General features: G+C 49.2%; 2 protein-coding genes across 5 annotated transcripts in view; one reads left to right on the forward strand and one right to left on the reverse strand.

Annotated features, from left to right (window-relative positions):
• The first annotated feature begins 6 nt into the window (after positions 1–6).
• On the forward strand, positions 7–18,935 carry ZNF276 (zinc finger protein 276). Of its 3 annotated transcripts, none has more exons than XM_077891203.1 (11): positions 7–128; positions 4,331–4,634; positions 4,985–5,031; positions 5,126–5,572; positions 6,654–6,732; positions 7,994–8,077; positions 15,229–15,339; positions 15,408–15,483; positions 15,727–15,844; positions 18,146–18,245; positions 18,321–18,935. In XM_077891203.1, exons 2-11 carry the CDS (start codon positions 4,351–4,353, stop codon positions 18,565–18,567), a joined length of 1,593 nt encoding a protein of 530 aa, XP_077747329.1. In that variant the 5' UTR covers positions 7–128; positions 4,331–4,350; the 3' UTR covers positions 18,568–18,935. The 3 variants fall into 3 exon arrangements, with proteins under 3 accessions (XP_077747329.1, XP_077747327.1, XP_077747330.1); XM_077891201.1 differs by lacking the exon at positions 7–128 and adding an exon at positions 135–765; XM_077891204.1 differs by lacking the exon at positions 7–128 and adding an exon at positions 1,166–1,407.
• Positions 17,336–19,135, reverse strand: part of FANCA (FA complementation group A) — a 63,094-nt gene continuing 61,294 nt past the window's right edge. The window contains exons 37-38 of one of the 2 annotated variants that reach the window (XM_077891194.1): positions 18,930–19,071; positions 17,336–17,526 (exon numbers count right to left, since the gene is read on the reverse strand). In XM_077891194.1, coding sequence (XP_077747320.1) covers positions 18,964–19,071 — 108 coding nt within the window. In that variant the 3' untranslated portion in view covers positions 17,336–17,526; positions 18,930–18,963. Of the gene's footprint in view, positions 17,527–17,967; positions 19,072–19,135 lie in introns of those variants that run through there. The other variant, XM_077891195.1, reaches the window with a different exon arrangement.

Raw genomic sequence — 19,135 nt, forward strand, 5'->3', positions numbered from 1 at the left:
GCCGGAAGGGGCGGGGCCTGCGCGGCAGCCCTTCCGGCGGCCCGGGTCCGGCCGCTGCTCGCGCGGATCTCCCGGGGCTGGAAGGGTGGCGGCGCTCGCAAGTAGCCTCACGTCGTAGCTGCGAGCGAGTAAGTGTACCAGTCGGCACCTGCACTCCACGTCTGTGACATGCCAAACGCGTGGGCCCTACCGTGCCGCCCCTGCCCCCTCTCCTGGCCTTTCCCCTCGCTGCCCCGCCCCTCCCTCATCGCTCCGCCCCGCTTCCTGGGGGCCGAACGGGGCCGAACGGCGGAGTCGAGCGGAAACGAACGAGCACAGTCCAGCTGAGCTGACGCGCGAGGCTCTGGGCCGAGCAGGACTTAACCCGGTGGAGAGGCCGGGCCCAGCCCACACAGCGGGGCCGAGCTGATCCGAGTGGAGCCGAGCCGGATCGAATAGGGCCGAGCGGAGCCGAGCCGGGGCCGAGCCGAGCCGAGCCGAGCCGAGCGGGGCCGAGCCGAGCGGAGCCGAGCCGGGCCGAGCACCGGGGCCCGGCTGCAGCCTCGGCCGCCGCCATGAAGCGGGACCGGCTGGGTCGCTTCCTGTCGCCTGGGGCGGCGGGGCAGCGCGGGGGCTCCGGCGGCGGTGGCAGCGGCCGGACTCGAGGCCGGCCGGCCCGCAGCGGGCCGAGCGTGGACGAGGCTGCGGCCTTGGTGGCGGCGCGGCTGGGCTGGGGCCTGGCGCGGGCCCGCGGGGACCCGGGCGAGGACGGCGCCGACGAGGCAGGTGGGTCCGGCCGGGCGCTGGCGGGGCGGGGGTCCGTCGGCGGGGACGCGCTGCCCGGGCGCCGTCTGGCCCGGCCGCTGACCCTTTCGTGCCCGCTGTGCGCTCACCGAGGGGTTTGCGCGTAGGGGTGCTGGCTTTGCTGTGCGCTGTGCAGCCTGAGGTCCGCGCCCAACCGGTCTGGGCCTCCGTGGCCTCTTCCTTAGAGCAGAACGGAGCGGGTCGGGTGCCGGAGGCCCTCGCCCGGTAGGTGATGCCCCCGCCCCGGGGACCCTGCTTGCCCGGGGGCCGGGGGTGGCGGCGGGGGCAGCGTCTGCAGACGAGAGGCCGGGGTCGAACCTGGACGGGTCAAGGTCCCCGGCTGCCGGCGCCTTGCTTGGGGCGGACGGCCTGTGCTGCTGCAGTGTCAGGAGCCCGAGAAGGCGCCGATGAACGAATGTGGTGCCTCAGCCGGGCACTGGGCCCGCGCGGGCTGTCTGACCCGGGTCAGCGCGCAGGGCGGTTCGGTTCTCGTGGTGACAGCGTAGCCGCTTCCAGAGCCGTCACCGGGCCTGGTTTTCTGACCGCTCCTCTGCCCCCGCCCCCCTCCGCCCACAGCTTCTCGGTTCTCCGTGACGTGGTGTCATCTTTTCTAATGTCAGACATGTAAGTGAGGTCATGTGGTGTTTGTCTTTTTCTGTCTGACTTCCCTTGGGGCCATACCTCGGCGGTCTATCCGTGTGGTCACACGGGCAGGATTTCCTTCTTTTTTAGGGCTGAGTAGTACTCCGTTGTGCGGGGGCACTCGCACCCATCCCACTTTTTTTTTTTTGGTCCATTCGTTAACCTATGGACTTCCCTTATTTCCACACCTTGGCTGTCGAAAATGATGTTGCAATGAAAATAGGAGAAAACACTAACTCAAAAGTTTCCTTTGGGTAAATACCCAGAAGTAGAATTGTTGGGTCAAATCGTAGGGTTTTTTTTTTTTTAGATTTATTTGTTTATTTTAGAAAGAGGGTGAGTGTGCTCATGAGAGACAGTGAGGGAGCAAGGGGAGGGGCAGAGGCGGAGGCAGAGGGGAAGCTCCCCGCTAAGCAGGCAGTGGACGCTAGGCCCCGGGCAGTGACTGAGATGGTGACCTGAGCTGAAAGAGGCACTTAGGCTACTGCACCACCCAGGTACCCCTGGTAGCTTTATTTTTAATTTTATAAGGGTCCTCCAGCCTGTTTTCAAAGAGACTGTATCAATTGATACAAATTTGCATTCTCACCAAGAGTGCCTAAGGGTTCCCTTTTCTCCATGTCCTCAGACTCACTATTTGTCATCTTTTTGAGAATAGCCATCCTAACAGGTGTGAGGTAATAGCTCATTGTGGTTTTGCATTTCCCTGATGAGCACGTATGCACTTGTACTTGTTAGCCATCTGTATGTATGTCTTCTCCTGAAAAATGGCGATTTAGATCTGATGCCTGTTTTTGTTTTGATTTTATTTATTTGAGAGAGAGCAAGCAGAGGGAGAGGGAGACAAGCACACTCCTCACTGAGTGTGGACCCCCACATGGGGCTTGATCCCGGGGCTTGATCCCATGGTCCTGAGATCAGGACCTGAGCTAAAACCAGGAGTTGGAGACATAGTCAACTGAGCCACCCAGGTACCCCTGCTGCCTATTTTTTAATTGGATTATGCTTTTGAATTGTATTAGTTCTTTATTTTAGATATTAATCCTTTATCAGATAAATGAGTGGCAAATACTTTTCCAAAATCAGTCGGTTGCCTTTTCATTTTGTTGATGGTTTTCTCTGTAGTGCAGAAGCATTTTACTTTCATGTAGTCCCACTTGTTTATTTTTTGCTTTTGTTGCCTTTGTTTTCAATGTCGAATCCAAAAAAATCATTACTGAGACTGAGGAGAAGGAATATACTTCCAGTGTTTTCTCCTATATACTTCCAGTGTTTTCTCCTAGGAGTTTGTGATTTTAGGTCTCACATTTACATCTTTAATCCACTTGGAGTTTATTTTTATGATTTAAGTTGGGGGCCTCGTTTCATTCTTCTGTTTGTGGCTGTCCAGTTTCCCAACATCATTTATTGAAAAGACTTACCATTTCCCCACAGTATATTCTTGCCTCCTTTGTCATAAATTAATTGACTACACATATGCATGGGTTTATATCTGGGCTCTCTATTCTGTGTCTGTTTTTATGTCAGTACTATACTCTCTTGGTTACTTTAGTTTTGTAATATAGTTCAAAATCAAGAACTGTGATGCTTCTGGCTTTATTCTTCTTTCTCGAGATTGCTTTGGCTGTTTGGAGTCTTTTGTGGTTCTGTATAAATTTTAAGATTGTTCTGTTTCTGTGAAAAATGCCACTGGAATTTGGTCAGAATTGCACTGAATCTGTAGATGACTTAGGGTAGCATGAACATTTTAAGAGTACTCTTCTAATCCACGAACGCAGAATATTCATTTATTTGTGTCAATTTCTTTTGTCACTGTCTTATAGTTGATTTTATATAGGTTTTTCATCTCTTTGGTTAAATTTATTCATAGGTACTTTATTCTTTTTGATGCAGTTGTAAGTGGGATTATTTTCTTAGTTCCTTTTCTCTGGTACTTCATTACTGATTTTATATCCTGCAACGTTACTGAATTTGTTCATTCCTAGAGTCTTTTGGGGAAGTCTTTAGAGTTTTCCATATGTAATACCGTATTGTCTGCACATAGGGATAGTTTTTTTACTTCTTTTTTTTTTTTTTTTCCTATTTGGATATTTCTTATTTTTCTAGCCTGATTGCTCTGGCTAGGACTTCCAATAGTATATTGAGTAAAAGTGGTGAGAGTGAGCATCCTTATTTTTTAATCTTAGGGAAAGCTTTCTGCTTTGTACTTGTGTGTATAATGTTAGCTATGACATTTATCATGCTGAGGTACATTCTCTCTCTACCCACTTAGTTCAGAGTTTTTATTATGATGAGCATTGAATTTTGTCAGAAACTTTTCTGCATTTATTGAGCTGTTCCTATGATTTGAATCCTTCGTTTTGTTAATATGTATCACATTGATTGGTTTGTGGATGTTGGACCATCGCATCCCTGGAATAAATCCCACTGGATCCTGGTATATGAGTCTTTTAGTGTATTGTTGAATTTGGTTTGCTAATGTTTTCATGAGGGTTTTGCAACTGTATTTGTCAGGGTTATTGGCCTGTAATTTTCATTTCTTGTGGTGTCCTTGTCCTGTTTTGTTATCAGGATAATTGTGGCCTTGTTGTAGAAGCACTTAAAATTCTCTGAAAAGTTTTCTGGACCAGAAGGGCCTACACTGACCACACCTCCCAAAGGCTGTATGTTCAGCTGGGAGATCAGAGCCAGAGCCCTGCCTTTGGCCCAGATGTGGGTTTGTGTTGAAGAGGTGTATGTGGGGAAGCTCCCTGGAGGGTCTTCTCCACTTGGGGAGCTGGGAGGATAGCAGAGCATGGGCCTCACCTCCCCTGGGCCGTTGCTCGCTTCCTAGGAGCTTGTGTTTTCCTTGCCCTGTGCAACGAGCAGCCTCGCCTGCTGACTTAATGTCCCTGTGCTTGCCCAGGAACAGGCCGGGCTCTTGCCATGGGGCACTGTCGCCTCTGCCATGGGAAGTTCTCCTCACGGAGTCTCCGCAGCATTTCTGGCAGGGCACCTGGGGACAGTTCAGGCAGACCACCTCCAGGGGAGCGAGTTTTCACCAGGGACTTCCAGCATCTGCTGGGGGTGGCCGTCCACCAGGACCCAGCTCTGTCTCAGTTCGTCTGCAAGAACTGCCATGCCCAGTTCTACCAGTGCCATGGCCTCCTCAAGTCCTTCCTGCAGAGAGTCAACGTCTCCCCGACGGGCCACCGGAAGACTTGCACAAAGTAAGCATTCCTCCTCCATTCATTTGGTGGGCTTTCAGGGATCGAGCACCCTGCGTGCTGGGGCTGTTCTAGGCCCCCAGAGTGTGGGGTGGGGGGTGTGTGTCTCTGCAATGGGGAGATACCTCCTGCCTGGAGCAGCAGCCATGTGTGAGCACCAGTGTGACTGGTGTGAGGGAGGTGGACAGACGTGCATGAGGATGGTAAGGTCCTCAAAGGGCCCTGAGATGAAGACAGCTCTTGCAAGAGAAGTTTCAGACAGCATGTGGGAGAGGTGGCCTGTGAGAGGGGTCTGGTGAGCCCGGGTCTTGTTCATTGCTAGCCCAACTCACAGCCATCCTGATCCTTTGCAGGGTTGGTGCCCAGCCCCCACCAGGGGCAGAGGAGGGAGCGTGTCTGGGTGAGTGTGCCCCTGGTGTGTGGTGTGTGGGTAGGCTCCAGGTGGGCTGGATGCTGACTGGCCATGGGTATGGCGTCTCTGTGCCTTTCCTCAGTGGACCTGATCACTTCGAGCCCCCAGGGCCTGCGCGACTTGGTGGCATGGGTGCATGGACACGCAGCCAGCTGTGGGGCCCTGCCTAACCTCCAGAGGACACTGTCCTCCGAGTACTGCGGTGTAATCCAAGCTGTGTGGGGCTGTGACCAGGGCCACGACTATACCATGGATGCCGACTCCAGCTGCGGGGCCCTCTTGCTGGACAGTGCATTGGCAGTCAAGTGGACATGGGACAAGGAGATGGCCCCATGGCTCACCCAGCATCGGGGCTCCAACCCCACTGGGGCTGCCCCTCAGAGCTCCCAAGGCAGAGCGACCACAGCTCCAGCCGAGACCGAGACACTGCCCAGCACGGACCTGGCCCAGCCTTCTTCAGATGTCAACCCTGTAGGGCCTGGGCTGGGCCCCCCATCTCAGCCAAGCTTCCCCTCAAGTGGGGCCCCAGGTAGGAAGCTCTTCTGGGCTGTAAGACCAGGATTCCTAGTCTTGAGCCAGGCAGGGCCCTCAGCAGGAAGTGGATGTCGTTATTGTTGTGGGCAGTGGTCATAGTGTTGTATGCAGAGGTTCTGGGACAAATGATGAGGAGTTCCTCCTGGGCATCTGACAGCAGGGAGGAGTTGAGGACCCTATTCCAGCAGTTTCTGTAAAGGCATGCTTGTCTGCCATCTGGTCTTCCTTGCTAAGCCTGCTTGGGGCCAGGGGGCTGAGGGAGGCAGAAGAATGGGGTCCTTGTTGTGGGACATAGGGGAAGAGGGCAGCTGGTACATCTGAGGCTGTTTTGGGCCGGCTGCAGGTCATTCCCTGGGTCTCAGCCAGTGTCCCAGTAACATCCCAGTGGGACTCATGTAGACAGGTTCCTCTGCCAACTGGCCAAGAGGAAACACAGGGCCCTTGTTGGGGACCTGATCCCACATTACTGTGGTTAGGGTGTAGCTGTTGATGACTTTATGCTAGGGTGGCTGGGGTGGCTTCCCCCTGGCTTCTCTCAGCCTCCATTTGTGCAACTGTGTGTGCGCGGTACTTGGCTGTTCCTATGTTCAAGCTCTTGGTGGCACTTTTTAAAAATGCATCTACAGAGATGGTTCAGAGAGATAGAGGTACACAAATGCTGGGAAGGGAGAAGGGAATTGTGTCAGAGGGTTCTTAGAACTGCTTGGCCTATTAAACTGTGCGCATGCAATTTTGATAACAATGACTTTTTAAATATCTTGGAACATGCACAAAGCACAGGTCGTCCGTCCTACCCTGAAACGACAGGATCTGAATCTCTAGGAAGGGCTGGGTTTGCTGATGTGGACTGTCGGCTAGAGTTTCTGATGTCTGGTGCTGCCCATGCCTGTGCTAGACATGAGGGTAGCCTGTCTGGCTGTGCAGAGACCTTATGGGGGATGGGACTGGGAGGTGGCTGGGATTTCAGGTGGGAGGACCCCAGGCTCCCAACGGGGAAGGCTCCGTTGTCAGACAGGTACACGCCTCCTTGCCTGCACTCTGTGTTGGTAATAGGAGCCTTGTTCTTTGTTTCTCAGGGCGGTTGGGTGAGAAGCAGGTTCCATCTTCAACCTCGGATGATCGGGTAAAAGACGAGTTCAGTGACCTTTCTGAGGGGTGAGAGAAGAGTGGGTTTAAATAGCCTAAAATTCCTCCTTGGAAAACCAAACTCCGCCAACTTGTGCACTCCCTGCCCGTATCCTGGCCAGGACCCTCTCCTTCTCTCAGTGGGAAGGAGATGAGTGGCCGAGGGTGCTTCCAGGGTTCTTGTTCCTGATGGGGGCCTCCTGGGTCTAGAGGGCCTCTCAGACCTAAGGCATCTGCGAGGGAAACAGGACCAGGGTGGTGTGGAAATTAGAGTCCCATGCTCGCCCCTTTGCTGTTGCTGGCCCGTGTCCTCCAAGGCTGTATGTAGTTTGTACCAGCTGTAGATGATTCTGAAACAGGAAGTCAATCTCTGGTCCTTTGTCATGATATGATCATCACTTGGGTCAGAGGTTCTGCGCAGGAGGACAAATTGCCCAGGAAAGGGCATTACCAGGGACTGTGTTCCTGGGGCCACCTCCTGCTTTTCGGCTGAGAGCCACTAATGGTGGCAGCTACACGCCAGCTGGCCTTCACACCCTTTCCCCATAAGCTGTGGCTGGACTATACATGTACCCTCCTCCACACAAATCGGAGGACAGTATGGTTTTTGGTACAACTCCAGTGGGGTATCTGTGATAAATGACTGAGGTGCCTGGAAGAACCCAAGTGGATGTGCTAAAAACACTCCCAGGACCAGGAGTGGTCACAGGCTGTTCCATAGGCTACTAGCCAGCCTTAGTCTTTCCTGTCCAGACAGGTGGCCACCTGTAAGGGAAGGCCATACATAGGGTACTAGCTTGTCTCTGCTTCCCTATAGAGACTGAATAGTTACTCATGTTTTAGGGTAAAGGTTACAGATACGCAGATCATTTTTTGGCCTTTGTGATCTTTGCAATGGCTGATAGCTGACCTGTCAGCTGGATAGGTGTTCACACAGTTCTGGGTATAGGTGACCCCTAGTCTGAAAGTCCACTTCCTCAGAAGCCCACCTCCTTGAGGTCTTGGCGCGCTACCTGGGGCCCCATAGAGTGGTCCTTCCAAAGTTCAGGGTTCTAATGTGAGGGGATTGCGGCTTCTGGGGGATGGTCCAATTTGCTGGACTTCAGTGACTCTGGCCTGACCTTTCTGTTAGGAACCTAGTTCAGAGATTTGGGGATTTTAGGTTTCTGAGACCTTTTTGAGAGAGCTAAAATATGGAGTATGGAGATTTGATGGTGTTTTTAGTTAGGAAGTATCATTGCATCTGTCATGCACCCTAGGCCTTTGCTAAAGGTTCTCTCTTCTTCCCAAGGGACATCCTGAGTGAAGACGAAAATGACAAGAAGCAGAATACCCAGTCCTCAGATGAATCCTTTGAGCCTTACCCAGAAAAGAAGTAAGGGGGGGCAGTCTTGTTGCATGTCCATGGGGTCTGGGAATGGCATCACTGGGTAACCTGGAAACCTATGTCTGCCTGGTAGGGTCACCGGGTAGGAGTAGTGGGGATAGGGAATGGAGGCTCCTGCTTCCCGGGCTGCCCTGTCTCAGCACATGTTTTCTGCTTCTCTTTGGCCTGACCACCCTAGTCCAATGCAGTTTGGCTTCTGAGTGAGCTGGGAGGCGTTTCCTAGTTCAGTGCTGGGACCTGGTCTCAGTCATGTGAGAGTGTGCAGGGTGCCTGTGGATATGATTCAGCCTCATTCTGGGAGCTCCCTGCTTTCCCTTCTGCCAGCCCTGCTCTGCATTGTGGTGGAGTAGTGTCTACCGTCTTAGCCTCTGACTTCCTGCAGGAACCTCTACCCCGTTGTTCTTTCTCTTTCTGTGCCAAGGTCTCTGGAGGCTCAGGGACCCAGCCCTGCGGTTGCTCTGGCACAGATTTCGACACCACCCTCTAGTAGATCTGCTTCTGTGGGCTTGTCTCAACCTTCTGTTTTCACAGATTTGTGTTTTCTCTTAGTTAGGATATATGGTCCTGGCAGGGAAGGCTGAGATGTACTTGTGTCTCTTTCTTCCCAGCCTTGTGCCCAGGAACACCCAGAACATCTGCGGTTAGTCACTGTCCCACTTGGGTATTCTTGGGCATTTCACAGTAGAATGAAAACACAGGAGCACCACACCATCAGCCAAGAAAACACAGCAGAAAGATTAAAAAGCAAACCTGACTTCCTTTTTACTTTTGGGTTTTGACATGGCTGTGGAGAGAGAAACAGAAGCCAGGCCCTGTGAAAGGTGACCCACAGGGCCCAGGAGGCAGTGGGCTGGCCACAGCTCTGGGTTCAGCCTTGTGCCCACAGAAACACTCAGACATGGTGGCCGCATGGTTCCTTGGGTGCCACAGTGTGAGTCATACCTGGAGACCTAGGACAGGGGCTCTGAGCAGCCCTGCTCCATGTGACTTTGTTTTAGCAGACATGCCTGTGTGGGCCCTCACCTGGGGGCAGACAAGAAGACACTTAGCAATGTGTGGATTAGGGCACCATGGCTCCAGGAAGAAATGAGAGTCAGGAGCCTGAGTGATCGAGGGGAAGGAAAAGAAACCAAAAAGCAGGGAGTCAGGTGTTGCCAGCATAGCCCTCTGGTGTCTGCGGGGATTTGAACCCCACACCCTTGAGGGACTCACCCAGTGGGGAACCTGCTTTTCCCTCTCCTTCTGCCTGCTGCTTCTTCTGCTTGTGCACTTGTGCTTGCGTGCTGTCAAATAAAATATTTTAAAAAGGAGAGATGTGTAATCTGGTGTGGGAGGGATATGGTGAATCACTGGTCACAGGGTGGTTCTGGGGTGCCTGAGGGTGGAGGCCAGTGAGAAGAGGACACACGGCCAGATATCAAAGAAAAACTGTTAGACAAGGAGAGGAGGAGAAGCCTGAACAGTCCCCGGAAAGGTTCTTTTTAATATACTCTTTAAGGAGGACAACAATTATTTATAATCTGTGTTGTTTTAAGATTTTATTTGTTTGAGAGAGTGCATGTGTGCACAAGCGGAGGCAAAGGCAGAGGAGGGAGAAGCAAACTCCCCCACTGAGCAGGGAGTCTAACTCAGGGCTAGATACCTCAGGTCATGACCTGAGCCGGAGGCAGACGCTTCACCAACTGCGCCATCCAGGAGCTCCTATAATCTGTTTTTTTTTTTAAATTGTGGTAAAATAAAAAAAAATAAAAATAAAAAAAAATAAATTGTGGTAAAATATATATATAAAATTTTACCGTTTTATCATTTTTTAAAAGATTTACATTATTTTTTAGAGAGGGAGCATATGTGAGCAGGCGGAGGGTCAGAGTGAGAGAATCTCGAGCAGACTCCCCACTCAGTGTGGAGCCCAGTACAGGGGCTCTGTCACTCAATCCTGAGACTGCGACCTGCGACAAAATCAAAAGTCTGACATTTGACCGACTGAGCCACCCAGGTGCCCCCATGTTATCATGTTTAGATGTGTAGTTAATTCAGTGGCATTAAGTACATTCATAGTGTTGTGTAACCGTCATCACTGTTTCTAAACTTTTCCTCATCCTAAGCAGTAATGAATCCCCGCCCCCCCCCCCCCCCCCCCCGGGCTCTGGCAGCCACTAATCTAATTTCAGGGTACCTCATTCAAGTGGAAATATGTATTTGTTCTTTTTGATAGGCTTCTTTCAGTTAACATAATGTTTTTTAGATTCATATGTGTTGTAACATGTCTCAGAATTTGGTTCCTTCTATGGCTGAATATATTCTGTTGTATGGATAGACCACAGTTTGTTGATGCATTCATCTGTCATTTCGGGTTGCTTCTGCCTTTTGGCTGTTGGGAATAATGTTATAAGTACTGGCCAACAAATATATGTCGGAGAGGCCCCTGGTGACTCGGTTAAGCACCCAATTCTGGATCTCAGGGTCGGAAGTTTAAGTCCTGCATTGGGCTCTAGGCCCAGTGTAGAGTTTACTTAAAAAAAAAAAAACAAAAAAACAAAAAAAAAATTATCTGTTTGAGTCTCTGTTTCAGTTCTTTGGGTGTCCCCCGAAGTAGAATTGTTGGGTCATATGGTAGTTCCATGTTTAACTTTTTTTTTTTTTTCCATGTTTAACTTTTTGAGAAACTGCCTTATAGTTTTCCATAGCAGCTGCATCATTTTACATTCAACAATGTACAAGGGTTCCAATTTCTCCAAATCTTCAACATTGTTTATTTTCTTTGTTTTTAATTTTGACATGATTTTATTTTGTTTTTTAAAGATTTTACTTACCTGAGAAAGAGCAAGTAAGAGAAAGAGCACAAGTGGTGGGGGGGTGGTGTAGAGGGAGAGGTGAGAAGCAGGCCCCCGCTGACCAGAGACCCTGAAGCAGAGCTCCATCCCAGGACCCCAGGATCATGACGTGAGCCAAAGGTAGATGCTTAACTGACTGAGCCACCCAGGTGGCCCTGTGTTTTTGGTTTTGGGGTTGTTTTTTTGTTTTTTGTTTTTTTGGTTCTTTTTTTTTTAGAGAACGCTTCAGGGGGGCATGTAGAGAGAGAGGAAAGAGAACCTTAAGCAGGCTCCAAGCCCAGTATAGAGCCCTACATAGCCCAGTATAGAGCCCTACCCTGAGACAAAATCAAAGGTCAGATGGTTAACAACCAACTGAGCCTCCCAGGCACCCCATTATTTTGCTTATTTTTAAAGTGAAGTATACTTGACATATGGTGTTAGGTCCAATCATGTTGTGACAAATGGTAAGATCTCATTCTTTTTATGACTGAATTATGTTCTGTTATATACATACCACATCGTCTTTATCCGTTCATCTTGGAGCCCTTGGGTTCCTTCCATGTCCTGGCTATTATAAACAGTGCTGCCATAAACATGGGGGCATGTGTCTTTTTGAATTAGTGTTTTCTTTTTGTTTGGGTAAATACCCAATAGTGGAATTACTGGATCATATTCTATTTCTATTTTAAATTTTATATGAAGTTTTTTATTGTAATTCCAGGATAGTTAACATACAGTGTCTATTAGTTTCATGTGTATATATTTTTAATTTTTTGTGGAATATCCATACTGCTTTCCATAGTAGCCATTTCCTTTTTTCTAATTTTTAGTATAGTTAAACAGTGTTACCTTAGTTTCAGGCATATGACATAGTGATTCAAACCTGATTTCCTTTTCAGTCGTCATCCTCGGGGTGAAGTGGTATCCCATTGTCATTTTGGTTTTATGTTTATTTGTTTTTAAAGGTTTTATTTATTTATTCATGAGAGACTCAGAGAGGCAGAGACAGGCAGAGGGAGAAGCAGGCTCCGTGGAGAGCCTGATGGGGGGGACTCTATCCCAGGACCCTAGAACCCCAGGACTCTGGGATCACTACCTGAGCCTAAGGCAGACACTCAACCACTGAGCCACCCCATTGTCATGTTGATTTGCAATTCTTTAATGATTAGTGATGATGAGCATCTTTTAACATCTTACTATGTTGAATAGTGGTAGTGAAGAAATGTCTATTTAACTCCTTTGCCCTTTTTTAATTTATTATTTATTATTTATTTATTATTTTTATTCTTTTTAAAAGATTTTATTTATTTATTCATGAGAGACACACAGAGAGAGAGAGAAAGGCAGAGACACAGGCAGAGGGAGAAGCAGGCTCCATGCAGGGAGCCTGACATGGGACTTGATCCCCTTCTTCAGCATCAGGCCCTGGACTGAAGGTGGCACTAAACTGCTGAGCCACCCGGGCTGCCCTCCTTTGCCCTTTTTAAAAAAATATTAAATGATTTTTTTCTTTACTTTATTTGTGTTAGCCCATTTTTAAATTGGCTTGTTTCGTCTTTATGCTATTGAGTTGTAGGGCACATTTTTCTCCTATTCGGTTATCTTTTTCATTCCCTTGATATTTTCCTTTGATGCACATGCAAAAAAAAAATTAAGATTTTGTTAATTTATTTATTTATTTTTAAATTTTTATTTATTTATTCATGAGAGACACACAAAGAGGCAGAGACATAGGAAGAGGGAAAAGCAGGCTACATATAGGGATCCCAAAGGACGATGCCCGATGTAGGACTCGATCCTGGGACCCTGGGATCATGCCCTGAGCCGAAGGCAGATGCTCAACTGCTGAGCCACCCAGTTGTCCCTCATTTACTTATTTGAAAGAGAGACATAGCAAGAGATACATAGCGAAAGAGACCACAAGTAGAGGGGGCAGGGAGGAGAAGCAGGCTCCCCACCGAGCAGGGAGCCCTACATGAGGCTTGATCCCAGGACCTCAGGATCATGATCTGAGCCAAAGGCAGTCATTCAACTCACTGAGCCACCCACGTGCCCTAGCGCACAAAAATTTTTAATTTTTAGTCCAATTTACTTATGTTGCTTTGCCTTTTTTCTTTTTCTTTTTTTTAAGATTTATTTATTTATTCATTCATTCATTCATGAGAGACACACACAGAGAGAGAGAGAGGCAGAGACACAGTCAGAGGGAGAAGCAGGCTCCACGCAGGGAGCCCGTCGTGGGACTCGATCCCCGGTCTCCAGAATCACACCCTGGGCTGCAGGTGGCGCTAAACCGCTGTGCCCACCAAATCTCTATGCCCAACATGGGGCTCAAATTCACAACCCTGAGATCAGGAGTCGCATGCTCTGCTGACTGAGCCCAGCATGCTCTGCTGACTGAGCCCACCAGGCACCCTATGTTCCTTTGCCTTTGATGTCATATTCAAGAAACTGTTGCCAAACACAAGGTCATGTTTTCTTCCAAGAGTTTGATAGTTTTAACTCTTAGGTCTTTGATTCATTTGAGTTAATTTTTATATAGAGAATAAAGTAGGGATCCAGATTCATTCTTTGGCATGTGAACATCCAGGTTTCCCAGCACCATTTGTTGAAGAGATTGTCCTTTCTCCATTGAGTGATCTCGGCACCCTTGTCAAAAATCAATTGATTGTTCTTGTAAGGGTTTATTTTTGGTCTCTCAGTTTTATTGTTAGTCTCTATGTCGGTTTCTGTGTCAGTACCATACTATTTTGATTATTGTAGCTTTATGAGAAATCTTGGAATCAGAAATATGAGTCCTCCAGCTTTGTTTTTCAGACTTATTTAGCTATTTATTATACCTTGAAATTCCATGTGAAGCTTAGGATTGCTTTTTCTGCCAAAAACACCACTGGGATTTTGATAGGGATGGAGTCTGTAGATTGCTTTGGGAGAAATATTGCCATCTTAACAATATTAATCCTGTAACCCATAAACCTGGGATGTTTTCCCACTTATTTAGGTCTTTAATTTGTTTCAGCAGTGTGTTATAGTCTTCAGTATATAAGTCTTTCACTTTCTTGGTTAACTTTATTCCTAAGTATTTTATTCTTCTTGATGCTATTGCAAATGAATTGTTTTTTACTTTTTCTTTTTGCATTGTTCATTGTTAGTGTGTAGAACTGGTTTTTGTGTGTTAATTACATACCCTGCAACTTTGCTGAATTTATTTCTGTGTGTGGATTTTTCAGGGTTTTCTACATATAAGATCATGTCATTTGTGCATAGAGGTGATTTTCTCTTTAATATAGATTATTATATTTTTCTTTTTCTTGCCTAGTTGCTGTGGCTAGAACTTCTAATACTATGTTGAATAGTGGTGGTGAAAACGGACATCTTTGTCTTGTTCCTTATCTTAGGGGAATACCTTCAGTCTTTTACTGTTGAGAAAGATGTTAGCTGTAGACTTGTCCTATAATGCCCTTCTGTATTTGACAGTTTTCCTTAAATGTCTGGATCTAAAAAGGGCATTTCTCTTTATTTTTTAAGATTTTATTTATTTGAGAGATAGCATGAGCAGGGGGCAGAGGCAGGGAGAGAAGCAGATTCCTTGCTGAGTTTGGAGCCCAACACAGGGCTCTGTCCCAGGATCCTGGGATTCTGACCTGAGCGGAAGGGGCAGATACTTCACCAATGCAGCCACCCAGGCACCCCATGTCTCTTTAAATGTTCAGGAGACAGCACAGGGGAGGTTGGTCCTTTGGGGACCTGTCAGACTGAATAAAAGGTCCCCACTGCCCCACCTGGCTCCAGCAGCAGGACTAAGGAGCAGGGATGACAGCTGGCAGAGCACAGAGCTCTATCCCAAAACTACACATCTCCCTTTGAGCCCCTGCGTCGTTGCCATGCACCTCCCATCAGATTCCAGAATTGTGATTCTGATTTTTTTCCCTAGTCTAGTGGTTGGAAGGACTGACCCCTAGGGCTTCCCCACTCCACCATTTAACAGGATGTCTCCAAATAGTGTTTGGTTTTGATGTTTAGGGAGTGAAGTTTGAGTCCTGAAAACCCACTACTGTGGCCAGTGTGGTCCCTGTCCCAGCACCTTGCCTTCCCAAGGTGGTTGTACCAACCACCTTTCCAGGGGGTTGAGTTCTGCTGGTTAAGGGTCAATTTGGAGGCCAACCAGTGAGAATTGGGACTGGGGCAGGTTACCACTGAAGCCTGAGGAAAACCCCCAACTCTTCTGTTTGAGGAGAAAAGTGAGAAACACATATGCAGCAGAGATCACAAACATTGCTGAATCTGATTACATATACCTCCCCCTTTTTTTCCCCCTTACAGAGTCTCTGGTAAAAAGAGTGAAAGCAAAGAAGCCAAGAAGTCTGAAGAACCAAAAATTCGAAAGAAACCTGGACCCAAGCCAGGCTGGAAGAACAAGCTCCGCTGTGAGAGGTGAGGGCCTGGGGAGAGGGCTGCCCTGCCTGCTGGGGCAGTGGCTCCATGTGTGCTCTGCATTGCAGGGAGGAGCTGCCCACCATCTACAAGTGCCCTTATCAGGGCTGCACGGCCGTGTACCGAGGGGCTGATGGCATGAAGGTGAGAAGGAGCAGTGCCCCGTGTGTGGCTGACGGGAGGACCAGATGTTTCTATAGAGCTAGGTGTAGAGTTGTACCCAAGGGCTCATGTAAGCCTGGGCAAATAGAGAACTGAGCGGCCACAGGCCAAGAAGTGAGCCAGCACCCACCTGTTGAGTGAAGAATGGTTGGATCTCTCCCTTTGAGAGTGATCAGGGTACTTGTCCTGGCCAAGGCACTCAGGGTTTTGCTGTCCCTTCCGCAGAAGCACATAAAGGAACACCACGAAGAAGTCCGGGAGAGACCCTGCCCCCACCCTGGCTGCAACAAAGTGTTCATGATTGATCGCTACCTGCAGCGCCACGTGAAGCTCATCCACACAGGTATGTGCCCTGCTCTCCCACTCTCATCTGTACAGTCCCCTTGGGTGGCTGATGGGGACTGGACACCCTTCGGAAAGGCCCAGGGCTGCATCTTGGTGCATCAGTGGTTTGAAATGGACCGTGAAGAAATCCCAGTGCCTTTCTGCAAGTTTATTGTGGTGAGGTTGTTTTTATCATTACTTTTAAAACTGTCCTGGAGAGTAGCGTCCCCCTGTTGCCCAGGGCCCAGCATTTCAGGGGGGAGGAGGGAGTCCAGGGTGTGTTGGGTGTGCTCTGCTGTATCCTTCAGACCAGTCTGCAGCAGCTCTCTGCCTGGGAGGGCCGTGTGTGGTCCGAATGTGGTGCATTTTCACTGGCCCTACTCTGGTCTGCTTGTGAAATGACACCTATTGCCATAGCCTTGCCGAACCCCCAGGAAGGGGAACATGGTGTGAGCAGGGGTTTGGGCCTGTCTTCTGAGGGAGGAGGCCTGCTGTGCTGGGATGGGGTATGGGGTACCAGGCTTGGTGTAAGCAAGTTAGGAAGGGAGTGTGGTCCGTACCCTGCTGGTTCCTATGGGTGACCCCGTGCTTATGCTGAGGGGCGGGGGAAGGAAAGGGCACCTGCCAGCTCCTTTGCTCCTGGAGGGGCCTCGCCCTGAGTGTGTTGGCGCTCTGGGATGCCCTCTGTGATGAGGCACTGGGAGTGTCCACGGGCTGTTCACCCACCTTCTCTCCAAGACCTTCTCTCTGGGCCCTCTGGGCCCTCCCTGAGCCAAACCCACTGACCTTTATTTAGACTCCAGGTGTCAAGCCCCCTGGTTACAGGAACTCAGGAAACTCGGCCTCTCGGTCCCTCTGGCGTTCTAGGCCAGTTGCCGTGGGGACTTGTTTTCCCTGTGAGCTGCCATGTGCTGGTCTGTCTCTTGCTCTCCTCCACCAGGGGGGCTCCTTCCTCCTCTCGATCTTCAACTCCAAACTTCACAAACAACTTGGAGTTTGTTGACAGTCTTGAGGGGACCTCTGGGGCATTTGGATGATTTGAGTTATCTAGATAGGTTTGTGGGACGAGGCGAGCCTAGGGCCCTCCTCCTCCGCATACAGACCACAACCCTGAGCTCGTGTGTTCATCACAGTTTTGATTCTCCTCTGATTTTGACATAGTCTATATTACATGTGTTAGAAACACAGGTACTACACCTGTCCCTGACCTACATGGCTGCTGCTCTCCTGAATTGCCATCACCCCCTTTAAAAGATCGATGTATTGCATATGTATTTATCCCTCAATAATAATTTGCTTATTTTTGAACTTTGTAAAAATAACTTGTGATTTTTTTTCACCCAGATTTGTCCATTTTTATTGTTGAATCCTATTTGTTGGCTTCACAATGAAACCATTTTCCTATGTCTTTTGCTCTGAGCTTTCTTGGACATGGCCTGACACAGTTCCCTCAAATTGGGTATTAGAGCTGTGTGTCTCAGTCTGGACGCCAGTGGTCAGAACCATTAGCAATTTTTTAAATTTTTTATTTAAATTCAATTTGCCGGGCAGCCCTGGTGGCTCAGTGGTTTGGCGCTGCCTTCAGCCTGGGACGTGATCCTGGAGACCCAGGGTCGAGTCCCACGTCGGGCTCCCTGCATGGAGCCTGCTTCTCCCTCTGCCTGTGTCTCTGCCTCTCTCTGTGTCTCTTGTGAATAAAATCTTAAAAAAAAAAATTGAATTTGCCAAAATTCATTAGCAATTTTTTTGAAACACCAAAGAAGATATACTATCAACTATGAGGGTTCATTGTACTTCGTAGGGGTGAAGCCAGGCTCTGTGGGTATTTGTGGATAAGCAGGTGGGACTTGAAGTGGCAGGGAGGAAGAAGCTCATGGCCACCATGCCAGGTGCATGTCCAGTAGAACTGACTGTTCAGTTTTTGTTCAAGAATATAAGAAATTTACTTCCCAAGTGGATATGCCCCTCCCCTACCTTGGACCCAATATGGGGATCATTTCTAGAGCAGTAGTAATCTATGAAGCATTATTGATTAGGCTTCCTCTAAGGATTTTTGCTCCAGTAAATAGATGTAAAGTTTCTCTTTCAGAAAACAAGCTTCAAATGTACACAGTTAATGAAACCCCAGCCAGGTGACATTTTTAAGCAGTTTGGAGCACTTTATTCACAAAAAGTTTTTTTTAATCTCTGAATAAAATGAGGTTTGCTCAGGCCCCTTCATTGGGCCCTGAGTGTAAGGAAACACTATGTCAGGGCACTGTGCTCTACGGGAGTCCTGGGCTTTCCTCGTGCCTGTGCTCACTCCATCTCTGGTCCACAGAGGTGCGGAACTATATCTGTGATGAGTGTGGACAGACCTTCAAGCAGCGGAAGCACCTTCTAGTCCATCAGATGCGCCACTCAGGAGCCAAACCTCTGCAGTAAGTGTGGGTCTGGGCACCTTCTCATGGCCACACTGGTGCCCATGCCCTTGCTCACCTGACCCTGTCCCCCAGGTGTGAAGTCTGTGGGTTCCAGTGCCGGCAGCGGGCATCCCTCAAGTACCACATGACTAAACACAAGGCTGAGACCGAGCTGGACTTTGCCTGTGACCAGTGTGGCCGGCGGTTCGAGAAGGCCCACAACCTCAATGTGCACATGTCCATGGTCCACCCTCTGACGCAGACCCAGGACAAGGCCCTGACCCTGGAGCCAGCACCAGGGCCTGTGGAAGGCCAGGCCGTGAAGCCCGAGCCCACCTGAGTGGAGGTGGTGAACAGGGTGACGACAGTTTCAGTAGTTCCTCATATGCGAACTGATGGCACAGCTTTGCTCGCTCGCTCCCCTGGAGCCCCCATGCTGTACACTCCCCCCACCCCACCCCCCCACCCTGTGTGTCAGGAGGGCATTGATCTGCAGTATGGGGAAGGCGGGCTCAGTATGCAACTCATGTTGCCTTTCTAGCCTCCACTCTGGGACCAGCATTTTCCTACGAATACTGAGTGACTTGGGGCCAGATGGATTTTAAATAACTGATTCCTGTTCCCCACTAAAACAATCAAGGAGATTTGTAATCCACTTTTTAGTGCAAGAGCTCCATGTTATGCTTGTAATAAATTATTTACAAAGGAGCTGGGCTGTGCACTGCGCAGGGTCCAGTCAGAAGAGATGGGGCTCCTGGTAGAGGTCGTCGTCGGATACTGCTTGATGTCTGCTCAGGAGGGCTGCACTCACCTCTGGGTCACAATGTCCACTAGTGGCCAGCAGCTGCAAGAAAATAACTGTCCTCAGCCTAGTGCGGCCCCAGGACACCCAGGGCCAGCAGAGAAGC

The sequence above is a fragment of the Canis aureus genome, chromosome 3, assembly GCF_053574225.1.
Source record: "Canis aureus isolate CA01 chromosome 3, VMU_Caureus_v.1.0, whole genome shotgun sequence".
In the NCBI taxonomy this organism is placed as follows: Eukaryota; Metazoa; Chordata; class Mammalia; order Carnivora; family Canidae; genus Canis; species Canis aureus.